The sequence below is a fragment of the Ursus maritimus genome, unplaced genomic scaffold (assembly GCF_017311325.1).
Source record: "Ursus maritimus isolate PB19 unplaced genomic scaffold, ASM1731132v1 scaffold_13, whole genome shotgun sequence".
NCBI classification, from domain to species: Eukaryota; Metazoa; Chordata; class Mammalia; order Carnivora; family Ursidae; genus Ursus; species Ursus maritimus.
In genome coordinates, this window is record NW_024423675.1 from 3,046,961 (window position 1) to 3,064,585 (window position 17,625).

General features: G+C 44.7%; 1 protein-coding gene across 5 annotated transcripts in view; it reads left to right on the forward strand.

The window, feature by feature from the left end:
- Positions 1-5,921: 5,921 nt before the first annotated feature.
- ANKRD6 (ankyrin repeat domain 6) overlaps positions 5,922-17,625 on the forward strand; it is a 63,063-nt gene continuing 51,359 nt past the window's right edge. For all 5 annotated transcript variants that reach the window (XM_008687570.2, XM_008687575.2, XM_040627538.1 and 2 more), the window contains exon 1: positions 5,922-6,165. In XM_008687570.2, coding sequence (XP_008685792.2) covers positions 6,046-6,165 — 120 coding nt within the window. In that variant the 5' untranslated portion in view covers positions 5,922-6,045. The remainder of the gene's footprint in view (positions 6,166-17,625) is intronic.

The following is a 17,625-nucleotide window of genomic DNA, read 5'->3' on the forward strand; positions in this document are numbered from 1 at the left end:
GCAATTAGTTATTAGTTTTTCTATCATCCACTTAACAGACTTTAAAGGCTAACTATATTCCAGGAACCCTGCCAGGCACTGGAATACAGGATAACCAAAACGGAATTCCTGTCCTCAAGGAGTTTAGTCTAAGCAGGAAGATCAACCTTGAGCCCATGCCAGCAATTACACTGTGAGGGGAGCTGTCTTAGTTCAGGCTGCCAGAACAAGATACCATAGAATGAGTGGCTTAAATCATAGAAATTTATTTTCTCACAGTTCTCAAGACTGGAAATCCAAGATCAAGCTCCAGCAGGGCTTGGTTTTTGGTAAGGACTTTCTTCTGGGCTCGTAGGTGACCACTTTCTTGTTATGTCTTCATATGGTCTTTCCTCTAAGAATGGGCATGGTGGGGGGCAGGTAGGAGTGTGATTAGAGATTGCAGGGGGAGGGACTTTCTTTGATGTCTCTCTTATAAAGACACTAATCCTATCAGATCAGGGCCCCAGGCTTATGACCTCACTTTATCTTATTTACCTCCTCAAGGCGCTATTTCCAAGTACAGTCACACTGAGGGTCAGGGCCTCAGCATATGAATTTGGAGGGGACACAGCTCAGCCCATAACAGGAGCTTATAGAAAACTGTAAGAGCACAGATGAGGGCACGATTGCCTTGTCTAGTGTGGATTTTGAGCACGTGGGTATCAGTATATGTGATTTTGGTAGCCCCAGCTTGGAGGCTCTGGTGATCTAGCAGCGCTGGGCAGTCAACAGGTAACTATTGTCCCATGTCCAAAGAAGAGGTCTCCATACCACAAGCTTCCTGCCAATCATAACTTCATCCAATGATATTCTTGGGCCTCTGGTACTATTTTTATATGTGTTAGCAGCTTTTCTGGTATGTCCCAGGTTTCCAGATGTCAGTCAGCCTTTACAGCAACAGCCTCTGTACACCTCCTGCAAAGGTGATTATTTCAACGATTCAGTACCTGTCAGATTCAGAAGTACTGTACTTCAAGTGGCCCCAGAAATACACGTATGTGTTCCTTTGCAATAGTGAGGGGTGTAAAATGAGTCATGGGCTTGCTCAGGAGGGTGTTCTGCCCCTGCTGTCCCGTCTTTTGCAGATAGCATTTGTGGACACCAGGCTCTGTGAACAGCCAGTGCTGTTCTGTCTTCATTGATAGTATGTTGAGGGTCCCGCTCTGTGGGGTACATATTCTCAGAAGAAGGAAATGTCCCAGAAGCTTCGAGAAAAGTAACCACTCCTTTCTTTATACTTCGGTCACATTGGGTGTACATTTCTCATTTGGCATCTGGCCTTTGGGGCTTCATGAAGACCTATCAGGGCCAGTTTCTTTAAAGCAGGGAGTGAGTCACATTGCTGTCTGTTCTAACCTCCCTGTGAGGCCGTGATGGCAGTATCCCAGCAGTGATCACTTTTGGATAAACCAGTACATTGTTGTGTATTAAAAATAAGCTTATCATTCTACTGGCACTTTGTCTCCCCAGTGGAATTCAGTCTCTCTAATGCACTGCCCTGAGTCTAGCGATTCTCCCCTTGGTAGAAGCCAAATAATGGCCAGAGCAGAATCCCAGCCTGTTCCCCATAAGAGCTGCTACCCTCATGGAAATGAGGGCAAGGCCTTGAGCAGGGAGGGTGCTTAGAGGGTTCCCATCTTCAGGACCAACAATTCTGGCTTTCGAAATAGGGAAAAAGTGGTAGTATGGCTTAAGTCAACATGAAAACCCTCTTCCTTTCTATGACTGCTCTAGTCAGGGAGTTAGTTTTCTGTTGCTTCAGCAAGTGGTCTGGAGGATACCCCCGTGATGGTCAGGGCCATTGACAGCACTTGATCAAAACTTGACAGCTTTCTCCCTGTCTCCTCTCTGCCCCCGCCGCACAGAGACTCTGTTTTGAGGAACATTTGTAAGACAAACTCTTGGCTTACAAACATTGAAACAGCTGCTCTCCTGCCCCTTACTCTTGTGCCGCTGCAGTCACAGTGCTGGAAGCCTCTGCCGAGGAGGGTGGAGTGTCTGGATCTCTGCTGTTCCCTGTTACCATAAAGGCAGTTCATTACAGGCTTTGACCCTGCCTGCATTCTCCCTCCCTTGCAACATGCACATTCATCTCTTCTCCTGGCATCACTGCTGGCAGAACGTGAACTTCGTTTCTCTGTCATCTGAGCATCATTCAAAAGCATTCCGCCCATTTGTGAATTATTCCCTCACTCTTCAGTAGGGCAGTGTGACAGGTCCTCTGCCGGCAGAAGGGAGCAGTCCGACAAGACCTGAAGACCCAAGACTTTCAGAAGCTGTGACGAGGAGGCTAGGAAGCCACAAAACATTGTGAGCTGAGGGGATGTCTTAATAAGCTTTTAGATGTGATTTGGCCAGAGTTGGCAGAGGAAGCTCAAGGGAAAAAGGCGAGTAAATCATTGCAGACCCACTGGGCGTGACAACCCTAGGAAGCTTAATGGTCTCTCCAGGAAAGAATTGACAGCGATTATCCAGCAACAGAACACCATATAGAATGGGGAGGACAGACCCCTGGATGTGAGTACAATCTCTCTTCACTACAGGGTTTTGAGCACCAGGAGCAAAGCCAGTTGGTGTAACTGATGGCGCTCCCTAACCACTGGATCGGGTGCCTGTGGACTGTCTCTAGCTGAGCTGTGCAGAAGGTCCTGGCTGGGACTTCTGTTTGCAGGTCTCTTCTAGAATATTTTGTCTGTCCGGAAACTGAAGGTAGTGGTTTGGGGATATTGGTACCAGGAGACTTTGTTGTAAATCCTCAGGAAAACAGCAGAAGCAAACCTCATAGACCTTTTGCTATAAAAAGAAAACAGATTGCATCACAGACCCAGCAGCTGTGTGGCGCTCTGGCATTCGTGATGAGAGAAAAAAAAGCATTGGCAAATTGGAATGCAGTGAAAACAGGGCAGTGGGCTGGGAGAAAGGAGGGAAATCTTTCTTAGGAAGCTAAATACCTTTGCAGATTCAGGATGCTCATTGAATATTTATGATCATGGATTTATTTCATTTCTGCTTAAAGAACTGGCAGCATGTTTGCATTTAATGTTTTTTCTCTGGAGCCCTGTGAATGTGAGCATTGTGACAAAGAGGGATGTGATTGATAGATGTGGGGCAGAAGAAATTCCTCACCGCCAGCAGTGGGAAGTGTCTTGAATGATAGCTGATCTACTTGGAAGAGGAAGCTCAGATGTAATGAGGGAATGGGGCTGCTACGGCCTGGGTGCCCCAACAGGTTGGCGGTGGAGTTTAACTCGTTGACTGCAGACTGGTTGCCACCTCTCTGTTCCTTTCTCTCCCCCACTTCTTGTTCGGGGTCCTCCATCCTCCTTATTCCTCTCCCTCAGCCTGCCTCCACCCGGCCTGATTTGTCAGTTCAGAGGTGTCAGACGAGAAGCTGAGTATCTCCTTACTCCAAAAGGATGGAGGTATAGAAAGGAAGCCAAAAAGAAGGCTCAGCCTCTTTGATCCTTTCCCACCACCCTGTGTGTAAACACAACTGTAGGTGAATGCTGGAGGTCCTACCAGCGAGCCTATTACTGGATTTAAATTGAGAATGAACTTGAGATGCCCAAGTAGAAAGGGACGATGCTAGCTGCAGACTGGTAACGGGAACCCTGGGGTTCTGTTCCTGATTTTGCAGGCAGTTTTCTGTGCAATTCTAGTTGGGGGGGAGTATCCAAAATCCTATAAGCAACATGTCCTGGAGCTGCCCTGTGCCTCAGGCAGGCTGTGCATTGGCCATGGTGGAGGGGATGGGCTGGGGTGGGGAGTGGGGAGCATTTTGTTCTTAAGGAGCTGTAACTGAAAGCAAAAAATATATTTATTTTTTTAAATAATAAATTAAAAATATTCTGTTTGGCCAACATTTCTCAACTGTAGTGTTTTTCCATCTTTAAAAGAAAAAGGAGTAGTAATGTGTGCTGGATTTGCAAAGGGCTGTTTACCAAAGGTAATTATGTAAACAAGGCTATCTCAAAAGCTTGCAACCATGGCAATAGGTATCTGAGAGCTGAATTTATTGTCCGGAACAGGAGGAGAGTGACTGTCCCTGTACTGTGGGCCTGCCGACCCATGCATCTGTTGTGGGCGAGACTGGACATCACTGCTGGTCTGCAGCTCGTGACTTGGGCTGAGGGGATGCACTGAGTTTGCAGCAAGGACATCTCTATCTCCAGGAGCTAAGCTATGAAGTAAAATCCATGAAATTTTAGTCACAATAATAGTATTTGTATGAACTGGGCCATTGTAGTAGAGACATTCAGACACCCATTGCAAGAAAAATTTGGGTATGGGAAGGTGGACTTTGAGTGTGCAAAGATAACAAATGAGTAAATGGAAGAACGTGGCTGTGGAGGGAGAGCACTGAGGAAGCTACGGCTAATATTTTATTTTCCTGCCATTTGGACCTGGAATGCTTTTGCAGTATTGGGGCAAACAGAGCAGAAGCTCAATATTATTGGTTTGAAGGTACACAGATTATCTGAATAGATAGACAGTGTATCCAATGTTTATAAAAACAAACCATTGTAAACAGTGGAACAGTCTGGGAGACATAAAGCCCAAACTGGTCTTTCAGTGGAACCCTGGGAATTTACAGTGGCATTTCCAGCTCTGTTTCTCTGTTTTGAGTCTCAACGTTATTCTTTCATTGGCTCATTCATTCAACCAAGATTTCTGGTGCATCCCAGGGACCTCTGACCATGGCTAACTGAGGAGTCCTCTGCTTTACAGCTTCCCTTCTCCAGGTTTGTTGCACTTCCAATGAGCAGAGCAGGGTAGATTGGTTTGGGTTTTTTAAAGATTTATTTATTGGTGGGGGAGGGGCAGAGGGAGAGCAGGGAGAGAGAACCTCAAGCAGATTCCCTGCTGAGTGCAGAGCCCAACCTGGGGCTTGATCCCAGGACCCTGAGATCATGACCTGAGCCGAAATCAAGAGTCAGATGCTTAACCAACCGGGCCACCCAGGTGCCCCAAATCCTTTACTTTTGACATAATTACCAGTGGCTTTGGTTTGCTCTAATGGTGGCCCAGGGCTACCGATAAGAGTTAGTCTTTAAAATTCTGTTCGTTTGCCATTTGGTGGAAAGAAGAGGTTAAGTTTACTACTAGTTACTACCTCCAGACCACTGCTCTGAGCGGGGTTTCGCGTCCTATAGGCGGTTTGGGAGGCCTTTTTTATCCTGTTAAGCACAGAAGCCACACAACCAGCCCCTCCTGGTGCAGTTGGCAGGGCGCACTGTCAGTGTTTCTAGCATCCTTGTTGATCCCAAAGTGGGTTGTTCCGACAGTAATTGGAACTGGGAGATGGCCCGGGCCTGTGCCCAGCTCTCCATCTGTCCCAGAACTCAGGAAGCTGCACTGTTTACGGTGAGACAAGGATGAAGCAAAGGAAGTGCCGTACATGCTGGGACAAAATCCCGAGGATTTAACCCAGTCCGCAGGGTCTCTGTGGGCCACAGGCACCTTCTCCTGCCAGGGGAAGCAGCGTGTTAGCTGTGGCGGCCCCACAAAACATTGTTGGGAGGCCCTTCGTGATCATACACAGTATAGTTGCATACCAGAGGCAGGCCTGGAAACCCCGTGTTGTTGATGGGATTGTATCAGGTGTCTGCTACCTAGGCTGGAAGAGCAGAGCAGACATCATGGGTTTGGTTACAGTCCTCTGGAGAATGTCCCTGTAGTGGGAAGAAGGGAGGGAGATTGGCACATTCTGCCGCCTTCTGTTTCCAAGTTCGGGGCCTTTGGTGTGCGATGCGTGCTTTGTGCTTGTCCTATCTTTACCCAGCTTCTGCACCCTGCCCTGAGCCCTCAGCAGATGCCCTGAAATCAGAGAGAAGAGGTGTGGCTGTCCTGTGTGCTGAGCGGTGCTGATGGCAACTTTGTTTTGTAATCCCTAGGTCCCGAAGATGGCATAGTAATAAAGTCACCTTCTAATGATCCGTGGGTGCCTGCCCGGGCCAGTGGCGTCGTGTTGAGCTGAAGGAACTTGTCTACTGCGTTCCTGAAAACCTCTTTCTCTCCTAATTCATGAGCCAGCAGGATGCGGTCGCTGCACTTTCAGAGCGCCTTCTCATAGCTGCGTACAAAGGCCAAGCAGAGAATGTGGTTCAGCTCATCAACAAGGGCGCCAAGGTAGCAGTTACCAAGGTAACAAGAAGGGGGAAAAATGCTTTAGCCTTTCCCTGGGAAAAAGCTTACCTCTTAATAACCATTGTCTGTACAACTGTTGTGTTTGGTTCTAAGCTTTCATAGAACTGGCTCTTTCTTTTTTACAGTGATGGCAGTTTGGAGAGAAGGAAGGGGGATTAAAATGCTTTCAATACTATCTTTCAAATGGAGTGACTTGTAATTAGCATTTGACAGTCTTTAAAATCAGTGTGGCTTTTTCTCACCTACTTCTTTAGCGAAATGGGTAAGAGATCTCTCTGGAGAAATTGGGGCACAAAAACTTATTGGGAAGAATGTTTGTACGATTATCACATTAGACCAGCTTGTGGACAGGACAGCCCGCCCGCTGTGCAGGACCTCACTGGTCCCGTCTGTACAGTGACAGGCTTGGACCAGATGACAGCCACCATCTCTTTGGGCTTTCATTTCATATGGGTCAGTAAAAATGGACGGTAAGCTTTGGAGGACATTGCTTACCCCTTACCAACAGATAATACCGTGGGAGATGAGAGGACATGTGGGCCAAGGGGCAGTTTTGTAGCAAAACGGAGGAAAGCCAGGCTGCAGAGTTAGGTGACAAGTTAAAATACAGAAAGGAGATGCTGCTCATGGAAAATACTTATTGAGCTCTTGGTATTGCTCTCAGTCCTCTAGACGAGGTTCTTTTTTTCGTCCCCACTGTAGAGATGAGGAAACTGAGGCACAGAATAGTATAAGTAACTTGCTCAGAGTCCTTCAGCTGTCGAGTGGCAGATTGCTACTTGTACCTGCAGAGTCTGGCTCCGGAGCCCACCCTCCAGGCCACCGCAGATAGAGCTGTGGTGAGAAGCAAAGTTTAATTTTCAAATGGTAATGTCTGACCACCGGTGCAAAGATTGCCCAGCACACATTTTCAGTTACTCATATGCAGTCTCAGTATGTCATGATTCTGATGTGTGCTTTTTTGGTACCACCAAGCAGTTAACTCAACTCTGACACTATCTACCCGGAGATGGCCTCAGATCTCTCAGTTTAAGGTCTTAGTCCCACAAGAGTGGCTCCCCCAACTCAAACCCCCTTCCGATGCAGTCGCCAAGTACAGGTTGTCACTTGTGCTTCTAACCAACTGGTTATAAATCAAAGGTTCCCACAACCCCCTTCTTGGGTTCGATTAATTTGCTAGAGCAGGTCAAAGAACTCAGGAAGACATTTTGCTTACTAGATTACCAGTTCATTATGAAAGGGTATAACTGAAGATTAGCCAGATAGAAGAGAGACGTAGGGCACGGTAGGAGAGGGGCACAGAGCTTCCATGCACTCTGAATGCACTGCCCACCCAGCACCTCCACGTCTTCACCAACCCAGAAGTCTTCTGAATTCTCTTGGGTTTTCATGGAGGCTTCATTGGTGATTGCTGATTGACATTCAACCTCCGGCCTCACCCTCCTCCCTGGAAGTCAGGGGATGGGACAGAAAGTTTAACCCTCTAATCAAGGTTGGTTCCCCTGGCAACCAGCCCCCCACCCTTAGGGGCTTTCCAAAAGTTACCTCATTAACATAAGCCCAGGTGTGGTTGAAGGGGGCTTATTAGGAAGAACACACTTCTTTCACTTTTTTGGCTCTGGAGCTATTTCAGGAACTGAGGATAAAAGACCAACTACTGTAACAAAAGATGCTCCCATTGCTCTTACCACTTAGGAAATTCCAAGGATTTGGGGAGCTGTGAGCCAGGAATGGGTACTAAAACCAAATATATATTAGAAAGACATTCCATGCTCATGGACTGGAAGAAAAAATACTGTTAAAATGTCTGTACTATCCAAAGCAATGTACACATTCAATACAATCCTTATCAATATACCAACAGCAGTTTTCATAGAACCAGAACAAACAATCCTAAAATCTGTATGGAACCACAAAAGATCCCAAATAGCTAAAGCAATCTTGAAAAAGAAAAGCAAAGCTGGAGGCAATCAGAATTCTGGACTTCAAGTTATATCACAAATCTGCAGTAATCAAAACAGTATGGTACTGGCATAAAAATAGATACATGGGGTGCCATTAAGCATCAGACTCTTGGTTTCAGCTCAGGTAATGATCTCAGGGTCATGAGATTGAGCCCCACGTCAGGCTCCATGCTCAGCAAGGAATCTACTTGAGATTCACTCTCTCCCTCTCCCTATGCTTCTCCCTGCCCTGCCCCCCAAGTAAATAAATAAGTCTTAAAAAAAAAATAGACACATAGATCAATGGACCAGAAAAGAAATCGAGAAATAAACCCACAATTATATGGTCAATTGATCTTCGACAAAGGAGGGAAGAATGTACAATGGAAAAAGACAATCTCTTCAACAAATGATGTTGGGAAAACTGGACAGCAACATGCAAAAGAATGAAATTGGACCACTTTCTTACACCATGCACAAAAATAAATTCAAAATGGATTAAAGACCTAAATGTGAGACCTGAAACCATAAAAATCTTAAAAGAGCACAGGCAATAACTTCTTTGACATTACGCATAGCAACTTTTTTCCAGATACGTTTCCTGAGGCAAGGAAGACAAAAGCGAAAATAAACTATTGGGACTACATCAAAATAAAAAACCTTCTGCATGGCAAAGGAAATAATCAACAGAACTAAAAGACAACCAACTGGATAAGAGAAGATATTTGCAAATGACATATTCAATAAAGGGTTAGTATACAAAATATATAAAGAACTTATAAAACTCAGCACCCCAAAAACAAATAATCCAATTTAAAAATGGGCAGAAAACTTGAACAGATATTTCTCCAAAGAAGACATGCAGTTGGCCAACAAACAGGTGAACAGATGCTCATCATCACTTATCATCAGGGGAATGCAAATCAAAACTACAATGTGATAGCACCTCACACCTGTCAGAATGACTAAATTCAACAACACAAGAAAGAACTGGTGCTGGAGAGGTTGTGGAGAAAGGGGAACCCTCTTGCACTGTTGGTGGGAATGCAAACTGGTGCAGCCACTGTGGAAGACAGAATGGAGATTCCTCAAAAATTTAAAAATGGAACTACCTTATGATCCAGCAATTGCACGATTGGGTATTTACCCAAAGAATACAAAAAATACTAATTCAAAGGGATACATGCGCCCCTATGTTTATAGCAGCATTATTTACAGTAGCCAAGATATGGAAGCAGCCCAAGTGTCCACTGATAGGTGAATGGATAAAGAAGATGTACACGCATATATATAACAGAATGTTATTCAGCCGTATAAAAGAAGATTAATATATGTGTGTGTGTAGATGGGTAGGTAGGTAGGTAGATAGATAGATACATAGATTACCAGAGGAGAGATGAGTGGGGAAAGGGGTAAAATAGGTGATGGGAATTAAGGAGTGCACTTGTCAAGTGAGGTATGGAAATGCTGAATCACTGTATCATACACCTGAAACTAATATAATACTGCATGCTAACTAATGAATTAAAATAAAAACTTTAAAAAAAGGGGCGCCTGGGTGGCACAGCGGTTAAGCGCCGGCCTTCGGCTCAGGGCGTGATCCCGGCATTGTGGGATCGAGCCCCACGTCAGGCTCCTCTGCTATGAGCCTGCTTCTCCCTCTCCCACTCCCCCTGCTTATGTTGCCTCTCTCGCTGGCTGTCTCTATCTCTGTCAAATAAATAAATAAAATCTTTAAAAAAAAAAAAAACTTTAAAAAAAAACAGTAGGTATTACTTTAATTTTTACGTTGTACCTACACATAAAGTGTTAAATATTTTTACTGTGTTTCTCTTCCATTTCTGAGTCTCCATAGCCAACTACATTCAAGTCTTTTGGGCAGTTTCTTTCCTTGTTTACATTCGTAAATGATACCCTGAATTTGCTCAATCTTGATTTTTCTGTCTTAGGCATTATATGTTGATGTAACAGTATGAAAACTGATGATCTAAGAGTTAATTGTCTTTCTCTTCCCCGCTCTCACACGTGCACGTCTACTTCTCCAATATAGTTGTGTCATTACTTAGGTGACATCAGCATTTGGTCTTTACATTAATCTAACCAGTTTACTTATTTGATTATTTATTTTAAATATTTATTATTCATTTGAGAGAGAGAGGGAGAGAAAGAGCATTGGGGGAGGGTCAGAAGGAGAGAATCTCAAGCAGACTCCCTGCGGAGCACAGAGCCCGAGGTGGGGCTGGATCCCACCGCCCTGAGATCATGACCTGAACTGAAATCAAGAAATCAGGTGCCCCTTAATCAGTTTATTTATAGCTGAACCATGTAGAGTGTACTATCATTATGCTTCCTTTTTTTTCTTTGTAATAGTTCCTTTACTCTGATGTTAATAATTGTCCTATGTTTGTTTCCTTGGTTTTGTGTGTACATATCACAAATTATCCTAAAACTCAGTTGCTGATCTTCTCTCTGGATGTTCAGATGCGTTTGGTAGTCTCTCCACTGAGTCTCTTTGAAGAGATGTTATCTCGAGCCCCCTCCCCTATTTTGGTCTGGACTGGTGGCCCTTAGGGCCTTCTTTTTTTTTTTTTTTTTTTTATTTATTTATTCGACAGAGATAGAGACAGCCAGTGAGAGAGGGAACACAAGCAGGGGGAGTGGGAGAGGAAGAAGCAGGCTCACAGCAGAAGAGCCTGATGTGGGGCTCGATCCCATAACGCCGGGATCACGCCCTGAGCCGAAGGCAGATGCTTAACCGCTGTGCCACCCAGGCGCCCCCCTTAGGGCCTTCTGACAAATGTTTCTCTTCACTATTATCCTAAGGATTTTGCTTACTACTTTCATATATGTTGATCTTCTGTTTCTGGACCCTAGTGTTTTTTTCCATCTTGGTTTCCTGCCTTTGTTTGATATGATACACCCTCAAGTACAGCACTGTCCAACAGAACTTTCTGTGATGGTGAAATCTCTATCTGTGCTGTCTATCAGGGTTGCAACACATGGCTATTGAATACCTAGAATGTTGCTAGTGTGGCTGAATTTCAAATTTAATTTTAATTACCTAAAATTGAAATGCCACATGTGACTCTTGGCTACTGTATTGAATAGCACAGCTGTGATGTCTTCCTGAGAATGAGTGCATGGGAGAGATTGATCAACTTTAGACATAATCTATTGCCCCTTTCTCTTCCACACTCTCTCAATCTAGTTATATCACAATTCTTGAGCAGATTGATAATTACTGTGATTATTAATTGCTATTCATTGGTGAGCCAAGAGTTGTACTATAATTAATTACATTTTCATTTTTATATAACTTGCTGTTTTTCCTGGACTTGATAGTTGCCTTGATTTTTTGTTTAGTTTTATTCAGACTTATAATTAAGAGTTCCTTCTACCATCCAACAATTCTGTAAAGCAGTTCTTAGTACAGTTTTCCATGATTAATCCTATCATGTATTTGTCAGTTTTATTCTTTTCCTTGAGATATCCCTTCTAGAGCCATCCATCTTTCCATTTTAGTTTGATCTGTGTTGCTCTCTAGTTCTGCGTGAACAGAGTCATCCCGAGAATTCCTTTCACCTCTCCCCTGTGCTAGATCCCATTTGCTGGAACCCATGTCACCCTTACTTTGGTGGTGCATGGTAACTGGTAACTTCTAAAGAAGGGTAACAGGAAGGTAAATATTTTGAGAGTCTGCATGTCTGAAAAAAAATATCTTTATTAACCTCTCACTCAAGTGACAACTTGGTATGAAACCTGAGAATTATTTTGCCTCAGAACTTTGAAGGCAATATTTTATCATCTTGAGCTTACGGTGTTGCTGTTGGGAAACTCAGTTTATAGATTCTTCCCTGCAGGAACTCCTCAAAGGCATTACGTACCCACTCTGCCCCTATAAGGCCTGCTCATTCAGAACGTGGCTCAGGCAGTCCTCTCAGAGAAGTATCCTGCATGGATCTCTCTCTCCACTCAACTGGTGAAATGCTGTGCATTCACTCTGTTTCTCTAATAATTGGATACTGCTGTGTTGGGTACTCAGAACTCCCCACCAGACTTTCATTCTGACTTGGGTCTTAGTTTATCTCGCACATCTCTCTGTGCTTTGCACAGAAGAGCAATGGATTTGGAATCCAAAGACCTTAGTACAGGTACCTGCTCCACTGCTTATTAACTCCTTGTTAATGTGCCCAGGGTTTCTGGACTTCCACAATATTGACATTTTGGGTCACACAGTTCTTTTTGTGAGAATTGGTCCTATGCAGCATCTCTGGCATCCACCCATTAGATGCCAGTACTACCTCCTTCTCCCTAGTTGTGACAACCAAAAATGTCTCCAGAAATTGCTAAGTGTCTCCTAGGGGGCAAAATGACCACTGGCTGGTAGTCACTGATGCGGGCAAATTTCTTCACTTCATGAGTTTCAAATTCTTCACCAAACTTTTTTTTTAATTTATTTTTTTAAAGATTTGTTTATTTGAGAGAGAGAGAGAGAGAGCACACGCATGGGTGGGAGGAAGGGGCAGAGAGAGAGAGAAGCTTAGACTCCGAACTACCCAGACACCCCCTTAAGATTTTATTCTTAAATGATCTCTATACCCAACATAGGGTGCAAACTTACAACCCTAAGATCAAGAGTCACATGCTCTACAAGCTGAGCCAGCCAGGCGCCCCAAAATCCTCCCCAAACTTAAAGGGTTTCCATAAGGACCAAGTGTGAGAACATGAGTTGCCTGAGTTATAAAATCTAAGTGAGCACAACATACGCAGTGCCCAGCACAGTATTCACACAATAAGGCCCACGTGCATTGAGTGAGGGGAATAGCGTTGTTGAGTGCACGCTGCTTGCACTTGGAAAGTGCTTGGGCAGTGCCAGGTACTCTCGCAAGAGCTATTCAGTGATTAAATGTTTTAAACCTCACCACAACTCCATTATCCTCATTACACAGATGAGGAAACTGAGGTAAGACAAGGTTAGGTGACTAATCCAACCAAAGTTTCACTTAGAAAGTGTCAGGACTGGGATTCAAACCCTTCACATCTGGTTCCAGAGTCTCCACCTGTGTGGTTTATAACTTTGGACTGTGAACTCCCTATGGGCTACTTCTTGTTAGAATATCTTCCTTGGCATCTTGCACATGGTAGATACAATCTGCAGATGTTTTCCTGCCTGGGACCGCATCTGCACAGGTATTTTAATAAAACAGTATCCCAATAATGGTACTGCACATGGGTGTAAAATTTTACACCTTGCAAATTATTTTCACATACCGTTGCTCAGCCCCAGAACCCCGTGACATATACATATACAGGTTTTTCTTTTAGAGTTGTGAGGAAATGGTTGGTCCCCACAGGGGCATGACTTGTACAAGCTAGAAAGTGCCAGAGTTGAGACGAGAACCAGGATCTCCTGGCTCCCATGCAGATGTCCTCTCTGTTACACTAGGGCTCAGACAAGGGCAGTTCTCATGGAGATTTTACTTGGAAGCTAGTAGTGTGTGTGTGATACCTTACTCACCACATAGGGGCAGAATTATGCACAGGGCAAGTCCTCAGAGTTAATGGGGTTGGGAGTTGGGAATTGGGGAGAAACTACATGTAAACATTTATAATTCACATTTTAAGAGGCTCACTGAGAGCTCTGATTAGCCATTTGCACAATTTTCATGTTTACACCAATTATTTTTCATGTTGCATTGACCAGCACATTTCCAGATAGAGCAGGTAACATGACAAGGACAGTGGGTATCCCGAGTCAGACACATCCCTGGAGTAAATTGGCTGTTAGAGATGGAAACTCAGGACCTCCCAGTAATTTGGCTTCTGACCCCCTCACTTCTGTGCCACCGCTCTCCCCAAAGTCACCTGTTATCTCACCCATCCAGCAAGTATTAATTGAGCGACTGCTTTATACCAGTGAGCAAGACAGGAAAAGGTCTGTTTCTGTTGGGGAGCCCGGCTAGAATTTGTGTGTTGCCCACCATCCCCTCTGTGAAGCTCCCTGGCTCCCTGCTGCTCTGCCTCCTGGTTTTCTTCTCTGCCGCTGCCTCCTCCAGCCCATTTTGCTGTTTCTGCCTCCAAAGCTGGCTTTCCTTGGGGCTCTCCCTGAGATCATCTGCTCTCACTCTGCACACACACTTGACTTACCAGCTCTGGCCGGGCACCTGTTCACCTCTATCTCCTAATCCACTGTTGAGCTGCCTTCATGGGCATCTTCTCTGAATGAGGCATGGGTACTTCACAGCTGCTTCAGATCTGAATACACGGCACTGACCTACGCCCCTCCCGAAACCCAGTCCTCTTTCCATGGTCTCTTTGTTGATGGATGGCGCCCGTTTGCTCAGTCCTCAAGCAGAAGCCCAAGCCACCCTCCCTTCTTTTGACTCCTTCACATCCCTCCCCTTATACAAGTTCCCGGTGGCTCAGTGTGGCCCCTTCTGCCTCCCAATTTTCTCTCTTCTCTAGGCCTGTCTAGTTGCCCCACTGATGGACAGTGCCTAAGATATTTGGTACTAAAACAGAAAGCGGGACTTTTTTCTTTACATGAAAGCCTTGGTTTTATGTGAACATACTCTCTCCACAGTCATCTCACTTTTTAGGTAAAAATCTTTCCATAGAACTTAATTTTGTTATTTCAGTGCCAGTAAGTAAGTACTTTCTGTCTGAATAAACCCTCTGCACCTCGTTGCTAAGCACTGACCATATTGCAAGAGTGGTGAGCCTCCGGCAATCCACAGGCAGAGGGTCTTTTCACAGAGCTTTTGGGAAGCCGGTCCTTGGGAGGTTCCACTGCAGCTTTTGTTTCTTCCCAAAGCAACCAGACAAAGGTTACTTGATGCAACTTTAGTTAAGAAGAAAAATGGTTTTATTCATAAAATTAATGTTGACTAGATATCCACTTGATACCTACCACTACCCCTGAGTAATGACATAGGGATTTAGACAATTAAGAGTACAGACCATGGCCTCAAGGAGTTTGTTTAGAGAGTGTACCCCCAGAATTTACTGCAGACAGAGCAGGCAGAAAACGCAGGAGGTGCACATGGGGGTGCTTTGTGGAGGTACGGAAAGAGGGGCCGGAAGCAAGAAAAAAAAAGATTAAAGGTCATATGTAAATGTATACAATTTTATGTGTATCTAATTTATGTAAATTTGCATATTTGCACATATATTTATGCACAAATAAATTGGGAGAGTTAGAATTTATATTGACCGTTTATATCTATTGATTGATGAAGAAGCCAGGTAGCAGTTGATGGGTACAGTATGGTATAGTTTGGTTAAAAAACAAATCCACTTCTCTGCAAACATGCTTGTATTTGCTTGAGCAGGGAGGAATGTTGGGAACACAGCTAATGTTGGTTATTTGGTGTGAAAGATGATTAGCTTTGTTTTATAGATTTTTCCATTGTATCATTCCTTTTTTACTTTTTTTAACCCGGGGCATGAACCCACAACCCTGAGATCAAGACCTGAGCTGAGATCAGGAGTCGGACGCTTAACCAACTGAGCCACCCGGCACCTCTTGTTCCGCTTATTAAAATAAGCATATGTTACTTTAGTAATTTGTCAAACATAAGATCAAGTCGATTGAAGTTGTGTTTGAGTGCCCGTAGAAGCCCTGGACAGTGCTCTGCATATACTATCTCAATGAAATTCTCCCAGCAGCTCCCAGAAGCCTGTGCTGTTGTCTCTGCCATACTAGTAAGGAAGGGGACTTGCTGAACACGAAGGAACTGGGTCAAGGCCAGTTAAGTATGGGAAGCAGACCAGGGAGAGAAACCAGCCCTCTGAGGCTCTGAGGCCCATACCTAGGGCATGGCCTGCCCCTTTCTCCAGCGCCTAAGCTGTCCCTGCTCCTTCCAGCATGAGCCCCAGCCAGTCCTACCCGGCTCCTCCCCCCATCAGTGCACAAGGAGATCAAGGCTGCCCTGTGGAAGGGGTTAGGCCAAACGGGCTTTTCCACCACCAGAGCCCTCCCCCAGGCCCCTCCCCATGCCACATGCACACCATTCCCAGAGTTTTGTAGCAACTTCGAAATTCCCTACCGAGGCTGTAGTGTAGCGGGTGCAAGCGTGGATGTGGGAACCGGACAGCCTTGGGTTCAGACGCCATTGCATTTACCAGCTCTGTGATCTTGGGGAGATTACTTCATCTCTGTGCCTCATCTTGTCACCTCCGGAATGAGTAATAAATAATAGTAGCTACTTCATTAGGTTGTTTAAGTAATATATATGCAAATATATTGCAATATAGGTTGTAAATCAATATTTGCAAAGTCCTTAGAACTGTGCTTAGTGTTGGGTGCAGTAGCCATCAGGGGGAGATCCTGCCAATGCCACAGCGGCCCCTCCTGCTCTGAAGGTCGTGGTCTGAGTAGCAGGCAGCAAGTCCTCAGCAGAGGACACAGGCCATCCAGCGTCCTCCTCTGAAAAATGAGAATAATCCCAACCGTCTTGAAGATTAAATGAGATGACAACTGTTGGGCACGATTTCTGGCATTAAATAAATGACCATTACAGGCTTTCTTGGTAGAAGTTAAGAAGCTGAGTCTAGAATTTCTATGAAAATGCAAAGGCTCTAGACTAGCCAAAGCAATTTTGATGAACAAAGTTGGAGGGCTTGACTACTTGGTTTCTAGGTTTACTATACAACTACGATAATCAAGACAGACAAGATCAAGAGAACAGAATAGGGAGTCCACGAATAGATCTACACACATGTGGTCAACTGATTCTTGACAAACATGCCAAGGCAGTAGAACAGTCTTTTCAACAAATGGTGCTGGAACAATTGGACATCTGTATGCAAAAAAAGGGAATGTATTGTAGCACATGGAAATAGTAACTTAAGATGGATCATAGGCTTAAATGCAGGAACTACAAACTATAAAAATTATAGAAGAAAACAGGATAGGGGCGCCAGGGTGGCTCAGTCCATTAAGCGGCTGCCTTCGGCTCAGGTCATGATCCTAGGGTCTCGGGATCGAGCCCCGTATTGGGTTCCCTGCTCAGCGGAGAGCCTGCTTCTCCCTCTGGCTCTGCCTGCCACTCTGCCTACTTGTGCTCTTGCTCTCTGTCAAATAAATAATAAAATCTTAAAAGAAAAAAAAAAGAAAGAAAACAGGATAAAATGTTTGTGATCTTGTGTGATGGTTAATTTTACTTTTCAATTTGACTAAGCCATGATACCCAAGTATTTGGCCAAACATTCTAGATGTTTCTGTAAAGATATTTCTTAGATGAGATTAACACTTAAATCAGTAGACTTTGAGTTAGGCAGATTATGCTCCATAATGTGGGTGGGCCTTATCCAATCAGCTGAACGCCTTAAGGGAAAAAGATCCCTGTGAGGGAGTGAAAGCTCTGCCTGCAGATTGCATTTGGAGGGCGCCTGTTTGGCTCAGTCGTTAAGCGCCTGCCTTCTGCCTTCGGCTCAGGCTGTGATCCCAGTGTTCGGGGATCAAGCTCCACATCGGGCTCCCTGCTCAGCGGGAAGCCTGCTTCTCCCTCTT